Here is a 20,953-nt window from a genome sequence, read left to right as displayed (position 1 = left end):
AGACTATGGCCTATTTTATCATGTGCCTCCACAATAATCGACTCCAATATCTTCCCAACCACTGAGCTCAGACTAACTAGCCTATAGCTTCTTCTGCTTCCCTCCCTTTTTGAACAGTGAAGTGACATTTGCAATTTTCTAGTCTTCCAGAATCTAGTGATTCTTGAAAGATCATTATTAATGCCTCCATGATCTCTTCTGCCACCTCTTTCAGAACTCTGGGGACTTATCTAACTTCAGACCTTTCCATTTCCCTAGAACCTTCTCTCTAGTTATGGTAACTTCACAGACTTCATGACCCCGACACCTGGATCTCCCATCATACTGCTAGTGTTTTCCACCATGAAGACTGATGCAAAATACTTATTCAGTTCATCTGCCATTTTATTGTCCCCCATTCCTACTCTTCAGCATCATTTTCCAGTGGTCCAAAATCCACTCTCATCTCTCTTTTACACTTGGGTATCTGAAGAAAATCTTGCTATCTTCTTTAATATTATTGGCTAGCTTAGTTTCATATTCCATCTTTACCCTTTTAATGACTTTTTAACTTGCCTTCTATTGGATTTTAGAAGCTTCCCAAACTTCCCACTAATTTTTGCTCTATTATATGCCCTCTTTTTGGCTTTTATGTTGGCTTTGACTTGCCTTGTTAGCCACAGTTGTGTCATCTGGGACCGAGGTGAATAGACATTTATTCACCTGGAAGTCAGTGAACTTTTAGACTCCACCCAGAGGGCTCTGAAAGTATAGTCACTGAGTATATCAAAGGCAGAGATTGATAGATTTTTGGATATCAGGAGAATCAAGTTATAGGGAGTTGGTGCAGGTCAGAGGAGAATTCCTCTTTGGCTCCTGTGTTGCTTTCAGGGCTCTGACAGGTGTTGTTGATTGTGGGGCCCATTTTTGCATTACACCAAGCCTTCTGAGGCATTTGCTTTTAGACAATAGACAACAGACAATAGGTGCAGGAGCAGGCCATTTGGCCCTTTTCTCACAAGGAAAGTCATTGAGACACCAGATTAGCTCATTCTTAATGATGCAACAATAGCACCCACCATTATCACCACTACCACCAACTTCCCAATAATGACAGTGTAAAATTTGCAGATTTTCCCCTTCTTGAAGGCCTACTCTCCACTTTACTGCTTGATCTGATGTCTTCCATCTGATTAGGTCTCACCCAGGATGGTGAAGTTGTTGAGTTCTTGGGCCACGCTAATACTATTTAGGTCTGTCACTAAGAAGGCCCCAATACACCAGGTGCTAAACTTTGAGGAGTACTTAATGCTTGATGCTTTGCTAGATTAATAGCATCATAATGCATGGGAATAGGCCCTTTGGCCCAACTAGTCAATGATGATGAGGATTCCCATCTAAGCTAATCCTGTTTGCCCTTATTTGGCCCATAGCCCTCTAAACTTATCTATCATATGCCTATCTGAGAACCATTTTAAATGTTGTGAATGTACCTACCTCAATCACTTCCACTGGCAGGTCATTCCATATCCTGACCACCAACTGGATCATCAGAGAGTGATCTCTTTCCTCTGACCTATAACCTGAACTATGCCTTACAGATCTTGAATCCTCTACCACAGGAAAAGTCTGCACATCCACTCTATCTTAATGAGTGGTGATCTTAAAGAGGTAGATAAAATTATGGACCTTATAATTTTTTAAGGATCAGCCTTCATTGTAAGTTTCAATGAAAAACGTCCAAACCTGCTTAACCTCTCTCTATAACTCAGCCCCTGGGGTCCCAGCAGCTCTAGTAAATCTCATCTGTGCTTTTTCCAGTTTAATAGCATGTTCCTATAGCAGAGTGATCAAAATTGGACATAATATTCTCTCTAGTAATAGACGTTTCAACCCTGGGAAAAAAAAATGATACTGATCATGCCCTCTAAACCAGGAAACATCTCAACTGCGACCTCTCCAGTCTTCACACCCCTCCTATAGAAGGGAGATCAGAATTGAATGCAATACTACAAATGCAGCCTGACTAGAGTTTTACATAACTTCCCGAGTCTTGAACTCAATGCCTTGACTAAAAAAGGCAAGCATACCCATATGCCTTCTTCAACATACTTTCAACCCATGGAGTTATTGACCTGCATCCCAAAATCCTTCGGTACATAAACATCAAGTCTCAATGCACTCTCCCTGTACATTCGATCTCCCAAAATGCCACACCTAACATTTTGCCAGATTATATCCAATATGTCATTTCTCTGCCCATATCGGTATCTGATCTATGTTTCACAATGTCGTCTACACTATCCACAACACTGGCCGTCTTGAATCAATTTGGCCGGTAAGTGAAGACTGCAACTCAGCGAAAGCATTACTAACCGTTGCCCCTCCCCCAGTGCATTTGGAAAGCTCCGGATTGGCATTAGATTATATCAGCAAATTGCAATCACCCAATGTATTGCAATGGGTGGAGGAACCCAGTGTGAATTTTTGAGGTTGGGGTTAGCAGAGTCTCCCCTTACCAGCATTCACCCTTAAGTAAAATGTATATTTTAAACATCAGAATCAGGTTTAATATCATCGGCATATGTCGTGAAATTTGTTAACTTTACAGCAGCGGTACAATGCAATGCATAATATAGAAAAATAAGTAAATCAATTACAGTAAGTAAAGTATACTAAAAAGGTTAAATTAAAATAGTGCAAAAACAGAAATAGTATATGTTTTTAAGTGAGGCCGTGTTCATGGGTTCAATGTCCATTTAGGAATCGTATGGCGGAGGGGAAGAAGCTGTTACTGAATCGCTGAGTGTGTGCCTTCAAACTATTGTACCTCCCTCCTGATGGTAACAGTGAGAAGAGGGCATGTCTTGGCTAATGGGGTTCCTTCACAATGGATGCCGCCTTTATGAGGCACCGCTCCTTGAAGATGTCTTGGACATGGCGGAGGCTCGTATCCAAGATGCAGCTGACTAAATTTACAACTTTCTGCAGCTTCTTTCGATCTTGTACGGCAGCCTCCTCCATACTGGACAGTGATGCAGCCTGTCAGAAAGCTCTCCATGGTAAATGAACTGAGGCAAATAAACATTCCACTTAACGACGAATACACACACACACACATCACTGCGCAGACTCCTTTGTTTCCAAAACTAAAACTAACAAAGGAACTAGCCCTTTAACAATCACAGTGCTTATAGCGAACATTATCCAATACAGGGCTGGTTTGTAAAACCGATGATCCTATTGTAAATAAGTAGAGGCTACGTGCGCATGTGGAAGATACCACTATAATCCCACGGGGTGAAAAGTAGTTCTTTTATTGGCGTTGAAGGTCACACGTCAAATGTTAATTACTTATAGGGCATCAAGGAATTTACAAAATGCTCAGCCCGAGCCTAATAGTTGTTTGCTGTGTTCTACCTTAGATTATTCAATGTTGTGGCCAGTTCCATACTGTAACCGCTCACGTTTTGACTTGTCGCCCGACTCCCTAACTGAATTTGCTATTGCTTCACATTTACTGAGTTCCGCACTTTCCTAATTAAATACTCCACTGTCAGGCCAGTAACCTTCAACATTCATGGGTTTGTGGACTCGGGTAACGTCAGTCTTTCTATTTACCAAATTTGATGAGTTAGTTATTTAAGTGTTATGCCCCTTTAAAGGTACAGGGAACTTTTTTTTGGATCGTAGGGGTAACCCGCGTTCTCTGAGTTCGCGAGTGCACTACAGAAGGTAGACGACAGCGAAGCGTCTCGGCCCGAAACGTCAACTATACTTCTTTCCATAGATACTACCTGGCTTGCTGAGTTCCTCCAGCATTTTGTGTGTGTTGTTTGGATTTCCAGCATCTGCAGGTTTTCTCGTTTGTGCACTTTCTTGACGTTGTTATTGAACGCAAGCACCGAGTTCCTTCCGTAGTCACTGGGGAGAGCGGGCAAAAAGAGAGAGCCTGAACTGGTGGCAAAGTACAAGGTGTGCCGCCAATTGTGAGATCTGATTACATTGGTTAACTGAGACTTGACGAAGAAGCGAACAAAGATAGAGAGGGAGGGCTTTTGTGGACTGTTCCTGGCTTGTTCATTAGGACGCTGTCACGTCAGCTCCGGATCCAACTGCTAAGCGTGAAGCGGTAAGAAGTGTTGAATTTATTAAAGCGTGTACTACTGCCAGGGCTGACGAACACAATAATACAGTAGAAATAAATGCAAGACAAAAAGACGCTTTTCACACAGTGACAATCTAAGTGGGCCTGAACGAAGGGATTGGGGGAAGTGGTGATAAAATCAACAAACGAGCTCGTGCAGAATCCCAGCCTGGAAAAGGGGGGAGAGCAGTCTGTGGTGTTGCAAACAATGAGATACACTTCCAGGAGAAGTGTCATTGCCCACTATGTGATTCCAAGGCTTAATTGATGTGGGCATTCAGGCTACTGTGCGGGGTGGGGGAACGGAAGACTTCGGGAGGGTTCAGCAACGATTTGGTGCCGGAGAGGCTCTCTGAGAAGGACAGTGCTTGAGATGTCGCAATTCAGAGGGCAGTGTATCAACTTAATTTTTAAACGCTTCAATTAACTTGACAAATTTGAGAAGATCGCGAAACCGATGAGCGAGGCGAAGGCGATTAGGAATTTATCAAAACGAGTTGGCCGAAATCTGTGCAGTCATATCAGATTATAATTCAGAAGGTATGTGTGAAGAATGTGTTTGCGTGACAAGTACTTAGTGAAAGTCGTCAAAATAGATGCAGATGTAGATAATAGCTGAAGATGCAGGTAACACGAAATAACAGAAGTTTAGTTATTTGGGCAATTAGAAGTCTGAGCAAAGGTTTTGCGGTAGTTCTGATGAAAGGTTATCACCCTGAAGCGTCAGCTCTCTTTGGAAAAAAGCACTGCTGCTGACTGATCTGCTGCGTATTTTCCCCATTTCTAGTTTTCACTTCAGTACACAAGTTTAAACAAAACTTGCTGTGTGGTAGTGAGCTACACTCTCAGTATTGCTTCCAGTTTGGGTGACGAGCCCAGGGTGTGTGTAGGGAGGGGCTATTAAAGAGTAGAAAAAAAAACTTACTTAGAACTCCCGATTTAGGACTTCAAGAAGCTAAGATACAATTTTGTGAATAATGAAGGGAGGTCTAATTTAAAAAACCTCTTAAAAACAGGATAGGTGGAGAAGATTTAAATTGAAAGCTATATATAGATAAACATACTGAATGCAAACCAGAGTAGGAAAGTCTTTGGGGATTTTTTGAAAAGCAGTTGAATACCGTGAGAGGAATACTATAACCGCTACTCATGTGCCTAGTATAGTTCCCTTTTTGGAGACACTAGAGACTGCCTTTTCTGCTCATATTGACCGTCAAAACATGGAGAAACCATCATGAACTACTACAACTCCCCAATGACCCTGTGATTTCAGTCTCTCAGGTCAACGTGCGAGCAGCCTTCAGGAGGGTGAACCCAGGTAAAGCATCTGGGCCAGACGGGGTGTGGTAAACCATGTATATAGGTTGAAACTGGGTTACCTGTCTGGACATGCCTGGACATGCCCCTCTGTTGACTGCTCCTGTGGCTCCACCCACAGACCCCTGAATAAAGGCGATTGTGTCACTGTTCCTCCCTCAGTCCAGGACAGATATTCAGCATGGACATGGGTCCATTTTACTGTTAATAAAAGCCTTTCAGGTATTTACTTTACTTCCAGTCTTTTGGAGTAATTGATAGTGCATCACAGGGTAACTAAAGACCTGTGCTAATGAACTGGCTGGCCTGTTCACTGAGATCATTAATCTCTCACTTCAGCTGTCTGAGGTACCCACCTACTTCAGGCAGACTTCAATTACACTGATGCCCAAGAGGAACATGGTTATCTTCCTCCAGGACTATCTTCCAGTAGCATACATCCACAGTGATGAAACATATAAACTCCTGTCTGAGAAGCAACTTGGGTCCGTTCCAATCCAGAGCCACAGGCCCACGGCAGATACCATCTTATTGGCTCTTCACTCAACCCTGGAACATCTGGACAGCAAAGATGCTTACATCAGGATGCTCTTTATCGACTACAGCTCAGCATTCAATAGCATCTTCCCCTCAAAGCTAATCAATAAGCTTCACGACCTTGGCCACAATACCTCCTCATGCATTGGCTCCTCAATTTCTTCACTTGCAGATCCCGATCAATTCAGATTGGCAACATCTCCACAGACTCCATCAGAACAGGTGCCTCGCAAGACTGCATGCTTAGCCCCCTTCTCTACTCACTTTACACTTTACACTGTTGCTAAGCATTGCTGCAATGCCACATTCAAGTTTGTTGACAACACCACTGTCGGAGGTCGAATCAAAGTTGGTATTGAATCAGCATATAGGAGGGGCATTGAATATCTGGCTGAGTGGTGTCTCAACACCACCCCTTATTTCACCCCTTGACAGTAAAACCAAGGAGCTGACTTCAGGAGGAAGAAACCTGTGGTCTGTCAGCCTGGCTTCGTTGAAGGATCAGAGGTGGGGAGGGACAGCAGCTTTAAATTCCTCGGTGCTATCATTTCGGAGGAATTGTCCTGGGCCCAATATGCGTCGAATTATGAAGAGAACACAGCAGTGCCTCTAATTCCTTTGGAGCTTGTGAAGATTTGGCATGACATCTAAAACTTCTATAGATGTAGGAGGAGGAGCTTAGGAGAACAATGGAGCCTAACGGCGACTCCTTTGCTTGGATCTTCAGAAACAGCTCTATTTCTATCTTTAATATCTATTTTTCCCCTTCAGGGTTCCTTTGAAGATCCTGACCTGGAGTTACGCACTGACTTCGGTTCTTTGTGGGAATGGGACACCTTCTCGGGTTCTCAAGACTGGCCACTATTTGATATACCAAAGTCGTGGCCTAGAAAACTAGCGAGCTGTCAGGGTTCCGGGATTTCATGGCTCTGGAGGCGGGCAGACTCGAGGGCGATGCCACTGCAGGAAACTAGTGTGTCGTGGGAGACAGAAGATTGAAAGCAGCAAGCTGGCTACTGGCTTTGGGCCCAGAGACCCGAGTTCTTTGAGCACAGAACTCGGAAGAAGCAGCGCAACAGACTTTTAACTTCATAAATCAGTGAGTTGTTTGTTATGTCTTCCCTCTCTCTGTGAAACAGGGACACCTCTTTTTCCCTTATTAGGGAGAGAGAGAGCCCGTGGTGTGTCAAATTATCGGGTGAATGAGTAGTCTTTGGGGTACTGCAAATTTTTTTATCTTTGTTGACGCTTTGCTGCACCAATAGTGCTCGGTGGGGGCGGTCGTTGCTTTGCTGCTGTTTTTGCATGGGAGGGGCAGCTTCTAACATTAAACTATCATTCATTCTTTGGGGCACTCCTCTGTTTTCGTGGATGTTTGTGAAGAAAAAGAATTTCAGGATGTATATTGTATACATTTCTCTGACATTAAATGTACCTTTGAAACCTTTGAGATGTGTGACTGCATCACAGCCTGGAATGGAAACACCAATGCCCTTGAATGAAAATCCTATAAAAGTAGTGGATATGGCCTAGTCCATCACAGGTAAAGCCCTCCCCAACATTGAGCACTCCTACATGAACCATTTTATCGCCAGAAAGCAGCATCCATCATCAGGGACCCCTACCATGAAGGTCATGCTCTCTTCTCACTGCTGTAATCAGGAAGAAGGTACAGGAGCCTCGTGACTCACCACCAGGTTCAGGAACAGTTATTGCCCCTCAAACATGAGGTTTTTGAACCACTGAACTTCATTTGCCCCACCACTGAAAAGTTTCCACAACCTGAGGACTGACTTTCAAGGACTCTTCACTTCATATTCTCCATATTTATTGTTTATTTGTTTGTTCCCTTTTTGTATTTGCACAGTTCATTGTTTTTCTGCACACTTTGAATGCCCAAGCTGGCAAGGCCTTTCATTGATTCTGTTATAGTTACTAATCTATTAGGGATTAATTGAGTATCTCTGCAAGGAAATGAATCTCAGGGTTTTCTATGAGATATATATGTGTGTGTGTGTGTGTGTGTATGTGTATATATATGTAATTTGACAATAAACTTGCTTTGAACTTTTGAACATGTTGGAATCTGAACCTATAATAAGTTGCTGGAAGAATTCATTGGGTCAAGCAGCACCTATGGAGGCAAAGGGATGATATAATTGGAAGTTGTCAAACTGGTGGAGAACATGAGAGGTGCAATAGATGTAGGTGAGAAGGGACTGGACAAGAGATGGGTTGGGTATCAAAGTATGAAGAGGTGAGCCTGATGGAACTAGAGCAGGCAGAAACAAAAGGTCTACTAGGGCAGTCCTGTTTGTAGAAAATGTGTTAGAGATAAAAGTGAGCAGTGTAGTTTGGGATACTATGATATCAAGGCTAGATATCCTGATGTTCTGAGATTTTTAACAGTCTGAGAGATGGTGGCCTGGTGTTTGTTGGTGGGGTCATGGTCTAGGGGGAGGTGTGAGGAAATATCAACTGTCCCCTGGCCTCTGCAAGGTAGTAGTCTGCGCCAGACAACACTGCCACCACCTTATTTGCAGATTGGTGCAAAGTGAATATTGAAAGGGGCTAAAGTTGGAATGGGTAATTTGATTGGGCAAGTTCAGACAGTTGATGCCATGTTGGCAATTAGAAATGAGAAAGGTCAAAAAAAGATAAGAGGCCAGAAGGAGGTGTACAAGTGGAGAGCCAAGTGCTGGAAATGTGAAGAAAGTGTCACCAGTGGGGATATGGATTCCCTGCTGAAGAAGTTGCCTCAGTGGTGAAGATTACAGAAGAAGAGCTCTGTCATGTTGGTTCTGGAATTTTTTGAGGTGTGTGCACGATGGTACAAAAGTGAGGCTGTGCTGAAAACTGACATCATGGTGTTAGAGGGAGTTTGTGGGGGGGGGGAGGTGATGGTAGGTGTGGTGCTGGGGTGAGGGGCAAGGCCAGAGGACCATCACTTTATCACTTTACCTTAATGGATGATGCTTGTCTTGTTCTTCCAGCGGCTTAATTTTTCTTACAATTCCTTATTTGTGTCCACCTTTTAATCTTTAAGACCACAAGACATTGGAGCTGAATTAGGCCATTTGGCCCATCAAGTCAGCTCTGCCATTCCATCATGGGTGATTTATTATTCCTCTCAATCCCATTCTCTTGACTTTTCCTTGTAGCCTGACTAATCAAGAACCTATCAACCTCTGCTTTAAATATATTCAATGACTTGATCTCCACACTCACCTGTATCAATGAATTCCACAAATCCACTACCCTCTGGCTAAAGAAATTCCTCCTCATCTCTGTTCTAAATGAACATCCCTCTATTCTTAAACTGCACCCTTTGGTCCTAGATTCTCATTATCGGAAACCATCCTACCTCTATCCTGACTTTTAGATATAACCAAAGTGACTATACCCTTACAGCTGGTTTGATCATTCTGTGGTGGACTGCTATGTAAGATTATAGAGTGATAAAATAGTACCACACAGTAAAAGGCCCTTTGGCCCATCTAGTCCATGCTGGCCTGCATCTGGACCATAGCCCTCCATAACATACTTTTTTCCACATAAGAATGCAAAGAACCTAACTTTTATTAGGTGAAAGTGGAAAGTATCCTCAATTTTCGATGTGAGTGGCATAATCTGTCTGAAGAATCATTGAATGATACAATTGTAATAGGCTTGGGTGTTTATTTGATCTGTGATTAACACTAACTAAGGCAAAGTTATTTTGATCTTGGGGCCATTATGTCTATGTGTAATCTGAACAAACTTTCACCATGATGATAGCTTAAAGGTTTTTTTAAATTATAAGAACATAGAACATAGAAATTTACAGCACATTACAGGCCCTTCAGCCCACAATGTTGTGCTGACCATGTAACCTACTCTAGAAACTCCCTAGAATTTCCCTAGTGCATAGCCCTCTATTTTTCTAAGCTCCATATACCTATCTAAGAGGCTCTTAAAAGACTCTATTGTATCCACTTCCACCTCTCTGTGTAAAAAAAACTTACCCCTGACATCGCCTTGGTACCTATTTCCAAGCACCTTAAAACTATGACGCCTCGTGTTAGCGATTTCAGTCCTGGGAAAAAGCCTCTGGCTATCCACACAATCAACGCCCCCCATTATCTTATACACCTCTATCAGGTCACCTCTAATCCTCCGTCATCCAAGGAGAAAAGGTCAAGATCACTCAACCTATTCTCATAAGGTATGCTCTCCAATCCAGGCAACATCCTTGTAAATCTCCTCTGCACTCTCTCTATAGTATCCCCATCCTTCCTGTAGTGAGGTGACCAGAACTGAACACAGTACTCCAAGTGGAGTCTGACCAAGGTCTTATATAGCTATAGCATTACCTCACGGCTCTTGATCTCAATCCCACGGTCGATGAATGCCAACACATTATACGTCTCCTTAAAAACACTGTCAACCTGTGCAGCAGCTTTGACTGTCCAATAGACACGTACTCCAAGATCTCTCATATCCTCCACATTGCCAAGAATCTTACCGTCAATTTTTTTTCTTTTTCTTACAGAAACATCTGCATGATAAGCTAGGGCACATCATCAGTGGTGTTACCTGGGGTCGTCGGGTGTTTCAGATCTTTCAGCATCATACACCCTCGCCCAGGCGACCCGACCGGGGTTGATCGGACCCCGGCCTGTGCCCTAGCAGCAGCCCACGGATCTGCCCTTTTTATCCAGAGCCATCTTGACGCTTTCTCTGCTGCATCTGTGATGGTAGAAATGGCTCTCCTTCTTCTCTCCCCTGTGATTCCAAGTGCAGTGTATACTTTGCAGAGCCGCTGGCCTGCAAAGCCATGACACCAAACCTCCACGGGCCAACACTTTGCTCTCTGGTCTCTTCTTTGGCAGTTTTTCTTCAGATCTTCGTATTTGGCTCTTTTCTGCTCGTAGGCCTCCTCCATGCGTTCTTCCCACGGCACTGTAAACTCAAGCATAAGAACATGCTTCAATGAGTCGAACCACAACACAAAGTCGGGCCGCAATGTAGTCTCTGTGATGTGGGGAGGAAACTGCAGCTGTTTTCCCAGGTCTGCTTTTAGCTTCCAGTCCTGCGCCGTGAAGAGCAACCCGGTTGCTTTCTGGTGTTCTGTTGGTCTCTCCCCTCTTTGACAAAGCAGATGGTATTCTTGACTGGACTTGTTTTCCGGCAGATGTTAAGGGTGCTGCAGATTGTCTCAGCAATTGTCCAGAGGACCTGGTCATGCCGCCACCGATAACGGCCATCGGCAAGAGCTCTGGGGCAGCAGCTCAAAATATGCTCTAGCGTACCGGTGTTCTCACAGAGGGGGCAAGCTGGTCGGAAGTGCAGGTTGGATGGGCTAGGAAGGGCGTCATAAACAGGCTGGATAAGGAACCTGATGCGATGTGGATTCACCTTCCAGAGATTGTTCCATGTGATATTTCGCTCGAACACCTGCTCCCATTTGGTCCAGGCTCCTTGCTGTTTCATTGCCATGCTCTGCTGGTCCTCTCCTCCTCCACAGCTGCCTTTCTGTCATTCTGGACCAGTTCTCGTCACTCTTTCCCTTGTACTTTGTCAAAATGGGGGACTTCAAGGCTTCCAAGTCCAACTCTTCCCTTGGCGACTGCCCCCACCAGCACTTTGTGGCGCAGTCACGCCTCAGCTTCTTCCACTGCAGCTTCTGCCTTCAAATTTGACCTACCAGAATGAACCACTTCGCACTTATCTGGGTTAAAGTCCATCTGCCACTTCTCAGCCCAGTTCTGCACCCTATCGAGTCCCACTGTAACCTCTGACAAACCTCCAGACTATCCACAACACCCTCAACCCCCGACCTTTGTGTCATCAACAGTTATTTATAGAATACTGAATAAATTTGCAGGTCTTTTAAATACTTAAATTGTTATATACCCGCAGGCCATTTTGTTGGTAATTCTACTTCTAACTACCTTTGAAACCAGAAAGACATTTCATACTCATCTTTGAATAATGCTGTGGTATCTTTTAATCTACCTGAAATGAGCTCTGAGAGTTCAAGCTCTCAGTATGATAAACCAGTCAGGGCAGTTGGGGAGAGAAAAAAAGAACAAATAATGGAGATGTTGTGAGATTCTGCAGATGCAGGAAATCTTGAGCAGCACACACACATGATGGAGGAACTCAGCAAGTCAGGCAGCATCTATGGAGGGGAATAAGCAGTTGATGTTTCAGGCTGAGACTCTTAAGGACTGGAAAAGAACGGGCAAGGTGCCAGAATAAGAGGGGGAGGGGAGGAAGTTCAAGCTGGCAGATGATAGGTGAAGAGGGAGGTGGATGGGTGGGGGAGGAGTGGATACTGAGAGAGAATGATGGAAATGAATAACATACTAAGGGTGTCTGTGGACAGAGAACAATGAAGATATACCCTTTGTCCTATCTATTTCATCCCCAGTCTCTACAACTAAGTTGCTCTTTTCACTTCTCAAGTTCTGTTGAACTGGAAAATCAACTGCATTTTTTTCTCCATAGGTGTTGCCTGACCTGGTGAGTATTTCCAGAATGTTGCTTTTATACCACCTATTGCTGTTTGAGGAAGAATTTTCCAAGCATTTTCTGCATATAGAAGCCTTTCCTAATTTCACTCCTGAAAAATCAGGTTCTCATTTTTTTTAAACTATCTTCATTAATCTTTGACTCCAACTTGATCTTCTGATGCCTTCTAATTTTTTTTCAGCATTTGCAGTATTTTGTTTCTTGTTGTAGTAGAAATCATTCTTTCTATCTGCCTTATTTCTCACCTTTGCCACTCCGGAATGATATCTGTATTTGTTAAGTAGGGTACCGTGCACAATGCTGATTTGATGGAGACAGATGTAAAAGCAGGGAGGAACGTCTGGAGAAACTTCTGAAATGCCCGCTTCGCTGCCGCAGCTACTGTGTGGTCTGGAAGCTCCAGAGGAGTAGGCCTCTGAATCCTCGGCTTTACTTGTTCTGGCGGCCAGGACGAGGTCGAAGGCGCTTGGCAGAGGATGGCGCTTCGAAGGCTGCATCGGAGGGGCTGGTTGGAGGCTCGAAGTTTTTGGACGGACTCAATCTGCTGTGGTCGGGTGCTTCCAGTGCATCGGCGGTTGTCAGTTGTCGGTGCATGGAGGTTAATGGCAGGGAGAGTTTCTCCCTTTATGCCGCCTGCTATCGGGAACTATAGGAGTCGATTGGGACTTGAGACTTTTTTTTACCGTGCCCATGGTCTGTTCTTTATCAAATTATGGTATTGTTTTGCACTGCTGTAACTATATGTTATAATTATGTGGTTTTGTTAGTGTTAGTCTTTGGTTTGTCCTGTTTTTGTGTGATATCACTCTGGAGGAACATTGTATCATTTCTTAATGCATGCATTTCTAAATGACAATAAACGAGGACTGAGTGTCCTCATAATCTAAAAAAAATTAAATTGACTTTGATGTTAGAAATTCCAGCAAATACTATTCTGGTTTATTATATTCTTGTTATTTTACTCTTGGAATTCAGATATCATTTTGGTGTCTGCAATGTACCATCTCCCAAGAACAGCCCAGCTTTCCTCAAATGTGATACCCAGCTTTGTTTCTTTTTTGTTTTGCAATAACATTAAAATCATCTATTCTTTCTATCTTGTCATTTAGAACATACACAACTTCATCCGTTTTTCAAGTTGGAAGTACAGAGCCTTAAATTTGTCAACGTGTGAGTTTCTCTCTCTCTCTCTCAAAAATGTGGCCTCTTTTTTAAAGAAAGTAGTGAACTACTGATTTGTTAACCTAACATTGGTAGACTAGAAAACAATGGAATATATAATAAAAGATGTGATATCAAGATACTTGGGAGATGATTGAAAAAAGATACTCTGAATCATATTTAACTATTGGGGTTTTGAAGGAGTAATCTGGTAGAAAAATGAGGGGAATCCTATATGTATTTGGAATGTTGGAAAGCTTATTGTAAGGTTCTTATTGTAAGGAATCCTATATGTATTTGGAATGTTGGAAAGCTTATTGTAAGGTTCTGCATGCGGTTGGTAGCCAAAGTTAGAATTCATGGAATTGGGATTACTACATTTACAGACAGTAATCAAAGAGTAGGAATTAACAGTTCCTTCTTAAATAGACAGCCTATCATTTGTGGGTACTGTAGAAATCAGTGATTGGGTTCCAGCTGTTTACAATCTTGGTTAATATATTGGCTTTGGTGACTAAATGTAATGCTTCCAAATTTTCTGATGGCACAAAATTAACTGAATGCAAAGAGCTTCAAGCTAAATGACGGGGCATCAACATTGAAGAGGGAATATTACATGAGATAAAAATGTGAGATTATGCACCGTAAGGAAAATCAGAACTACTGAACTTATTTTAAATTGGTAAATTCAATAGTCAAATTGACGTGGGTGTCTCTGTATAAATCTTTGTAAGCAAGTGTTGGCCCAGCAGGCAATTATGAAGGCAAAGTAAACATCACTTGCATACTTAAATCATGGAGTAACGACTAAAGGTCTTACTAAATTGTGTAGGGTTTTTATAAAGCTACAAGAGGATTATTATATGCAATTTTGGTATTTTTAACTGAAAAAAGAGAATTATTTATATCCTGGGTTGGCGGTCTGTCACCTGCAGTAAGTTTTGAGTAGATCGTGCTTCTACCTGCCAGAGCTTAGAACATGGCCTCTTAGAAGCATTGAAATAATTTAGAGGGCTCCTGATGTTAGATATTGGGAGGAGGTTTTTCATGGTTGACACATATCGAGAACCAGTGTTTACAATGTCGAAGTAAGTAGTAAGCTATTCCAGACTGAAATGAGAAATTTCTTCACTAAGTGTGGTAATTTTTTTTCATATTCTCTACCCCCAGAAGTTTATAAAAGTAAGCTTGTTGTTTGCATGGGAGATTTCTGGATAATAAAAGAATCAAGGTGTGAGGGAATAAGGCAGGAAAATGGAGCTGAGGTTGAAGATCAGCCCTTGTCTGAAAGGCTGGCAGAGCAAGATTGAATGGCCTGTTCCTTCTCCTCTTTTGGATCGGGACTAGAGAGCACCGTGGGAGCTGAATTCTGAAGGAAGGCAGTTTTTTAAAAAACTTCTTCGAGTGCCAGAAGGGCGAGACTGCGCAGGCGTGTGACGTCAACAGGACCGCGCGGAGAGTTTAAGAAGACAGGTTGCTGCCAATGGCTCTCTTTTGGATCGGGACTACAGAGCGCCATGGGAGCTGAATTCTGAAGGAAGGCAGTTTTTTTAAAAACTTCCTCGAGTGCAAGGAGGACGAGACTGCACAGGCGCGTGACGTCAACAGGACAGTGCGGAGAGATTAAAAAGGAGACCACCCTATACAGCGGGCAGCGGAGTGAGGTGGGAGCAGAGTGTAGGGATTTGGCTTCAATGGGCTTCGGCAGTAAACGGGAAGAGGCTAGAGCGAAGCGCCAACTCTTTTTTTTCCTCCCCCCCCGCCCCGCCTTCGCGAATCGGCCCGGACAGGCAGGAACAGCAGGGCTCTCACAGCTAACAGTACGAGCTAACGGTTTTAAAAAGTTTGTCTGTTTGGCGAGGTAAGTGGGTGAGTAGACTTATTTTTCCTGTTTCATTCCTGTAGAATTAGATAGCATGCCTGCAGGGTTAGTGCTTTGTTCAGGGTGTCAGATGTGGGAATCCTGGGAGACCTCCAGCCTCCCTGATGGCTACCTCTGCGCCAGGTGCACCAAGATGCAGCACCTCAGAGATCTTGTTAGGGATCTGGAGCTGCAGCTTGATGACCTACTGCTTATCAGGGAAAGTGAAGAGGTGATAGACGGGAGCTACAGGGAGGTAGTCATCCCTAGGCTACAGGGGTCGGAAAACTGGGTCATTGTCAAGAGAGGGAAGGGAAATGCCCGGATAGTGGAGAGCACACATGTGGCCGTCTCCCTCAGCAACAAATATCTTGTTCTGGATGCTGTTGAGGGGGATGACCTGACAGGGGATGCCCACGGTGACCGGGTCTCTGGCACTGAGCCTGGCACTGTTGTGCAGGAGAGAAGGAGGGAGAAGAGAAATGCGGTAGTTGTAGGGGATTCCATAGTCAGGGGAACGGACAGGAGATTCTGTGAGCCTGATAGAGATACCCACGTGGTGTGTTGCCTCCCAGGTGCCAGGGTACGGGATGTCTTGGATCGGGTCCTGAATATTCTAAAGGGGGAGGGTGAGAAGCCAGTTGTCTTGGTACATGTTGGTACCAATGACATAGATAGGACAAAGGAGGAGGTCCTGAAGAGAGATTTCCAGGAGTTACGAAGGAAGCTGAGAAGCAGGACCTCCAGGGTAGTAATCTCGAGATTGCTACCTGTGCCACTTGCTAGCGAGGGCAAGAGTCGTCGGATCAGGCAGATGAATGCCTGGCTGAGAGACTGGTGTAGGGGGCAGGGCTTCAGATTCTTGGAGAATTGGGATCTCTTCTGGGGGAAGTATGACCTGTTCAAAAAGGACAGGTTACACCTGAACCTGAAGGGGACCAATATCCTGGCAGGAAAGTTTAATAGAGCTGTTAGGGAGGGTTTAAACTAATTTGGCAGGGGGATGGGAACCGGAATGACAGAGCGGAGGAAGGAGAAAACAGAAATAAATCTAAGATAGTGAGCAGTAAAGATGTCAGGAAAGACAGGCAGGTGATGGGGCAAATTTGTAGCCATTGGGATGAGTTGCAGTGCAATAAAGTTGCAGTGAAATCAAAGCGAAAAGTATCAAATACTGGTCTTAAGGTGTTGTACTTAAATGCACGCAGCATAAGGAATCAGGTGGATGACCTTGTCGTACAGCTACAGATTGGCAGGTATGATATTTTGGCCATCACTGAGACCTGGCTAAAGGATGCATGTCTCTGGGAGCTGAACGTCCAAGGATACACGGTGTATCGGAAGGATAGGAAGGTAGGCAGAGGGGGAGGCGTGGCTTTATTGGTAAGAAATAATATTAAATCATTAGAAAGAGGTGATATAGGATCAGAAGGTGCAGAATCTTTATGGGTTGAGCTAAGAAATAGCAGGGGTAAAAGGACCCTGATGGCAGTTATTTATAGGCCTCCAAACAGATGCAGGGATGTGGACTACAAATCACAACTGGAAGTAGAAAAGGTTTGTCAGAAGGGCAGTATTATGATAATTGTGGGGGATTTTAACATGCGAGTAGATTGGGAAAATCAGGTCGGCACTGGATCTCAAGAGAGAATTTCTAGAATGACAGCGAGATGGCTTTTTAGAACAGCTTGTGTTGAGCCCACTAGGGGATCAGCTGTACTGGATTGGGTATTGTGTAATGAACCGGAAGTGATTAGAGAGATTGAGGTGAAGGAACCCTTAGGAGACAGTGATCATAACATGATTGAGTTCACTGTGAAATTTGAAAAAGAGAAGCCAAAATCTGATGCGTCGGTATTTCAGTGGAGTAAAGGAAATTACAGTGGCATGAGAGAGGAACTGGCCAAAGTTGACTGGAAAGGGACACTGGCGGGAAAGACGGCAGAGCAGCAGTGGCTGGAGTTTATGCGAGGAGTGAGGAAGGTGCAAGACAGGTATATTCCAAAAAAGAAGAAATTTTCAAATGGAAAAATGATGCAACCGTGGTTGACAAGAGAAGTCAAAGCCAAAGTTAAAGCAAAGGAGAGGGCATACAAGGAAGCAAAAATTAGTGGGAAGACAGAGGATTGGGAAGTTTTTAAAACCTTACAAAAGGAAACCAAGAAGGTCATTAAGAGGGAAAAGATTAACTATGAAAGGAAGCTAGCAAATAATATCGAAGAGGATACTGAAAGCTTTTTCAAGTATATAAAGAGTAAAAGACAGGTGAGAGTAGATATAGAACCGATAGAAAATGATGCTGGAGAAATTGTAATGGGAGATAAGGAGATGGCAGAGGAACTGAACGAGTATTTTCCATCAGTCTTCACTGAGGAAGACATCAGCCGTGTACCGGACACTCAAGGGTGGCAGGGATGAGAAGTGTGCACAGTCACAATTACGACAGAGAAAGTACTCAGGAAGCTGAATAGTCTAAAGGTAGATAAATCTCCTGGACCAGATGGAATGCACCCTCGTGTTCTGAAAGAAGTAGCTGTGGAGATTGCGGAGGTATTAGCGATGATCTTTCAAAAGTCGATAGATTCTGGCATGGTTCCGGTAGACTGGAAGATTGCAAATGTCACTCCGCTATTTAAGAAGGGGGCAAGGAAGCAAAGAGGAAATTATAGACCTGTTAGCTTGACATCGGTGGTTGGGAAGTTGTTGGAGTAGATTGTCAAGGATGAGGTTACAGAGTACCTGGAGGCATATGACAAGATAGGCAGAACTCAGCATGGATTCCTTAAAGGAAAATACTGCCTGACAAACCTATTACAATTTTTTGAGGAAATTACCAGTAGGCTAGACAAGGGAGATGCAGTGGATGCTGTATATTTGGATTTTCAGAAGGCCTTTGACAAGGTGCCACACATGAGGCTACTTAACAAGATAAGAGCCCATGGAATTACAGGAAAGTTACACACATGGATAGAGCGTTGGCTGATTGGCAGGAAACAGAGAGTGGGAATAAAGGGATCCTATTCTGGTTGACTGCAGGTTACCAGTGGTGTTCCACAGGGGTCCGTGTTGGGGCTGCTTCTTTTTACATTGTACAACGACGATTTGGATTATGGAATAGATGGCTTTCTGGCTAAGTTTGCTGACGATACGAAGATAGGTGGAGGGGCCGGTAGTGCTGAGGAAATGGAGAGTCTGCAGAGAGACTTGGATAGATTGGAAGAATGGGCAGAGAAGTGGCAAATGAAGTACAATGTTGGAAAATGTATGGTTATGCACTTTGGCAGAAAAAATAAATGGGCAGACTATTATTTAAATAGGGAAAGAATTCAAAGTTCTGATATGCAACGGGACTTGGGAGTCCTCGTACAGGATACCCTTAAATTTAACCTCCAGGTTGAGTCAGTAGTGAAGAAGGCGAATGCAATGTTGGCATTCATTTCTAGAGGAATAGAGTATAGGAGCAGGGATGTGATGTTGAGGCTCTATAAGGCGCTGGTGAGACCTCACTTGGAGTACTGTGGGCAGTTTTGGTCTCCTTATTTAAGAAAGGATGTGCTGACGTTGGAGAGGGTACGGAGAAGATTCACTAGAATGATTCCGGGAATAAGAGGGTTAACATATGAGGAACGTTTGTCTGCTCTTGGACTGTATTCCTTGGAGTTTAGAAGAATGAGGGGAGACCTCATAGAAACATTTAGAATGTTGAAAGGCATGGACAGAGTGGATGTGGCAAAGTTGTTTCCCATGATAAGGGAGTCTAGTACGAGAGGGCATGACTTAAGGATTGAAGGGTGCCCATTCAGAACAGAAATGCGAAGAAATTTTTTTAGTCAGAGGGTGGTGAATGTATGGAATTTGTTGCCACGGGCAGCAGTGGAGGCCAAGTCATTGGGTGTATTTAAGGCAGAGATTGATGTATCTGAGTAGCCAGGGCATCAAAGGTTATGGTGAGAAGGTGGGGAAATGGAACTAATTGGGAGAATGGATCAGCTCATGATAAAATGGCGGAGCAGATTCGATGGGCCGAATGGCCGACTTCTGCTCCTTTGTCTTATGGTCTTATGGTCTTATTATCAGTCCTTTGAGCTATTGAAGGTTAAATCGATAATTGGAAATTCTGCTCTCTAAATGAGTGGGTTTTGTCCAATTAACTATTTCCACCATTTTCTGCTTCTGTTTCCGATTCCCAGCATTTTCTGCATAATTTTCAGCTTTTCCTTTATTTTGATAATTAGACCAATAGCAACTGAGAGAAATGTTTCAGATACTGCACAGATAGATTTTAACAATGAGCTATGCTATTATCAACCCACACTGCATTTTTCCTTTCCCTCTTGTGGGAAAGTCACCCTTGCATTTTAGTGATTTGGTGGCTTCTGAGATCCTTGTGGCCCTCAAAGGCGGTTGAATGAACAGCATCTAGTTTATAGGCAGTGCAACCAGAGATCCCTTCTCATGAAATACCCTGATAGGCCTTTGACAGATTTTGCCATCAGAAGGTCTTTGCCAGTATTTCTAAATGCCCTTGATTAGAATTTTTTAAACAGCTCATATCTACCTAACAAAAAACATGAAAAGTAGGTTTTGCTGAACACCTACGCTCTGTCCACCAGAGAAAGCAGGATCTCCCAGTGGTCACACATTTTAATTCCACATCCCATTCCCATTCTGACATGTCTATCCATGGCCTCCTCTACTGTAAAGATGAAGCCACAGTCAGGTTGGAGGAACAACACCTTATATTCCATCTGGGTAGCCTTCAACCTGATGGCATGAACATCGACTTCTCTAACTTCCGCTAATGCCCTACCTCCCCCTCGTACCCCATCCGTTATTTATTTATATACACACATTCTTTCTCTCTCTCTCTTTCCTTTTTCTCCCTCTGTCCCTCTGACAATACCCCTTGCCCATCCTCTGGGTTTTCCCACCCTCCCCTTTTTCCTTCTCCCTGGGCCTCCTGTCCTATGATCCTCTCATATCCCTTTTGCCAATCACCTGTCCAGCTCTTGGCTCCATCCCCCCCTCTCCTGTCTTCTCCTATCATTTTGGATCTCCCCCTCCCCCTCCCACTTTCAAATCTCTTACTGGCTCTTCCTTCAGTTAGTCCTGACGAAGGGTCTCAGCCCGAAACGTCGACTGTACCTCTTCCTAGAGATGCTGCCTGGCCTGCTGCGTTCACCAGCAACTTTGATGTGTGTTGCTTGAATTTCCAGCATCTGCAGCATTCCTCATGTTTACATGAAAAGTAAATGTTGTTTCTGATTTCAAATTCACGTTTTTTAAAAAGCAATCATGTTTTTTTAAAGTTTTCAATAGCCCTGTTCAAATGACAAGATTAATGCTTGTTTATTAGCTGTTAGTGGCCCATCACGTTACAGGTTTATCCATCTCCTCATTTGTAGGGTTAGGAATTCTCCCTGGACTTAGTGCTG

At 43.7% G+C, this 20,953-nt stretch overlaps 2 protein-coding genes across 11 annotated transcripts in view; one reads left to right on the top strand and one right to left on the bottom strand.

The window, feature by feature from the left end:
- The window catches only part of LOC134340137 (ankyrin repeat domain-containing protein 66), a 28,683-nt gene extending 24,772 nt beyond the window's left edge, over positions 1-3,911 (bottom strand). The window contains exon 1 of the mRNA XM_063037050.1: positions 3,777-3,911. Coding sequence (XP_062893120.1) covers positions 3,777-3,801 — 25 coding nt within the window. The 5' untranslated portion in view covers positions 3,802-3,911. The remainder of the gene's footprint in view (positions 1-3,776) is intronic.
- pla2g7 (phospholipase A2, group VII (platelet-activating factor acetylhydrolase, plasma)) overlaps positions 3,128-20,953 on the top strand; it is an 80,432-nt gene continuing 62,606 nt past the window's right edge. Inside the window, exons 1-4 of one of the 10 annotated variants that reach the window (XM_063036996.1) lie at positions 3,619-4,111; positions 6,752-7,079; positions 13,606-13,666; positions 14,828-15,526. Coding sequence is in view for 2 of the 10 variants with exons in the window: in XM_063037020.1 (XP_062893090.1) it covers positions 3,560-3,577; positions 13,606-13,666 (79 nt within the window). In the remaining 8 variants the exon portion in view is untranslated. Of the gene's footprint in view, positions 3,578-3,618; positions 4,112-4,470; positions 4,667-6,751; positions 7,080-12,395; positions 12,488-13,605; positions 13,667-14,827; positions 15,527-20,953 lie in introns of those variants that run through there. The other 9 variants (XM_063037011.1, XM_063036972.1, XM_063036962.1 and 6 more) reach the window with 9 other exon arrangements.

Source organism: Mobula hypostoma, chromosome 2, assembly GCF_963921235.1.
Source record: "Mobula hypostoma chromosome 2, sMobHyp1.1, whole genome shotgun sequence".
In the NCBI taxonomy this organism is placed as follows: Eukaryota; Metazoa; Chordata; class Chondrichthyes; order Myliobatiformes; family Myliobatidae; genus Mobula; species Mobula hypostoma.
This window is presented reverse-complemented; position numbering and strand designations above follow the sequence as displayed.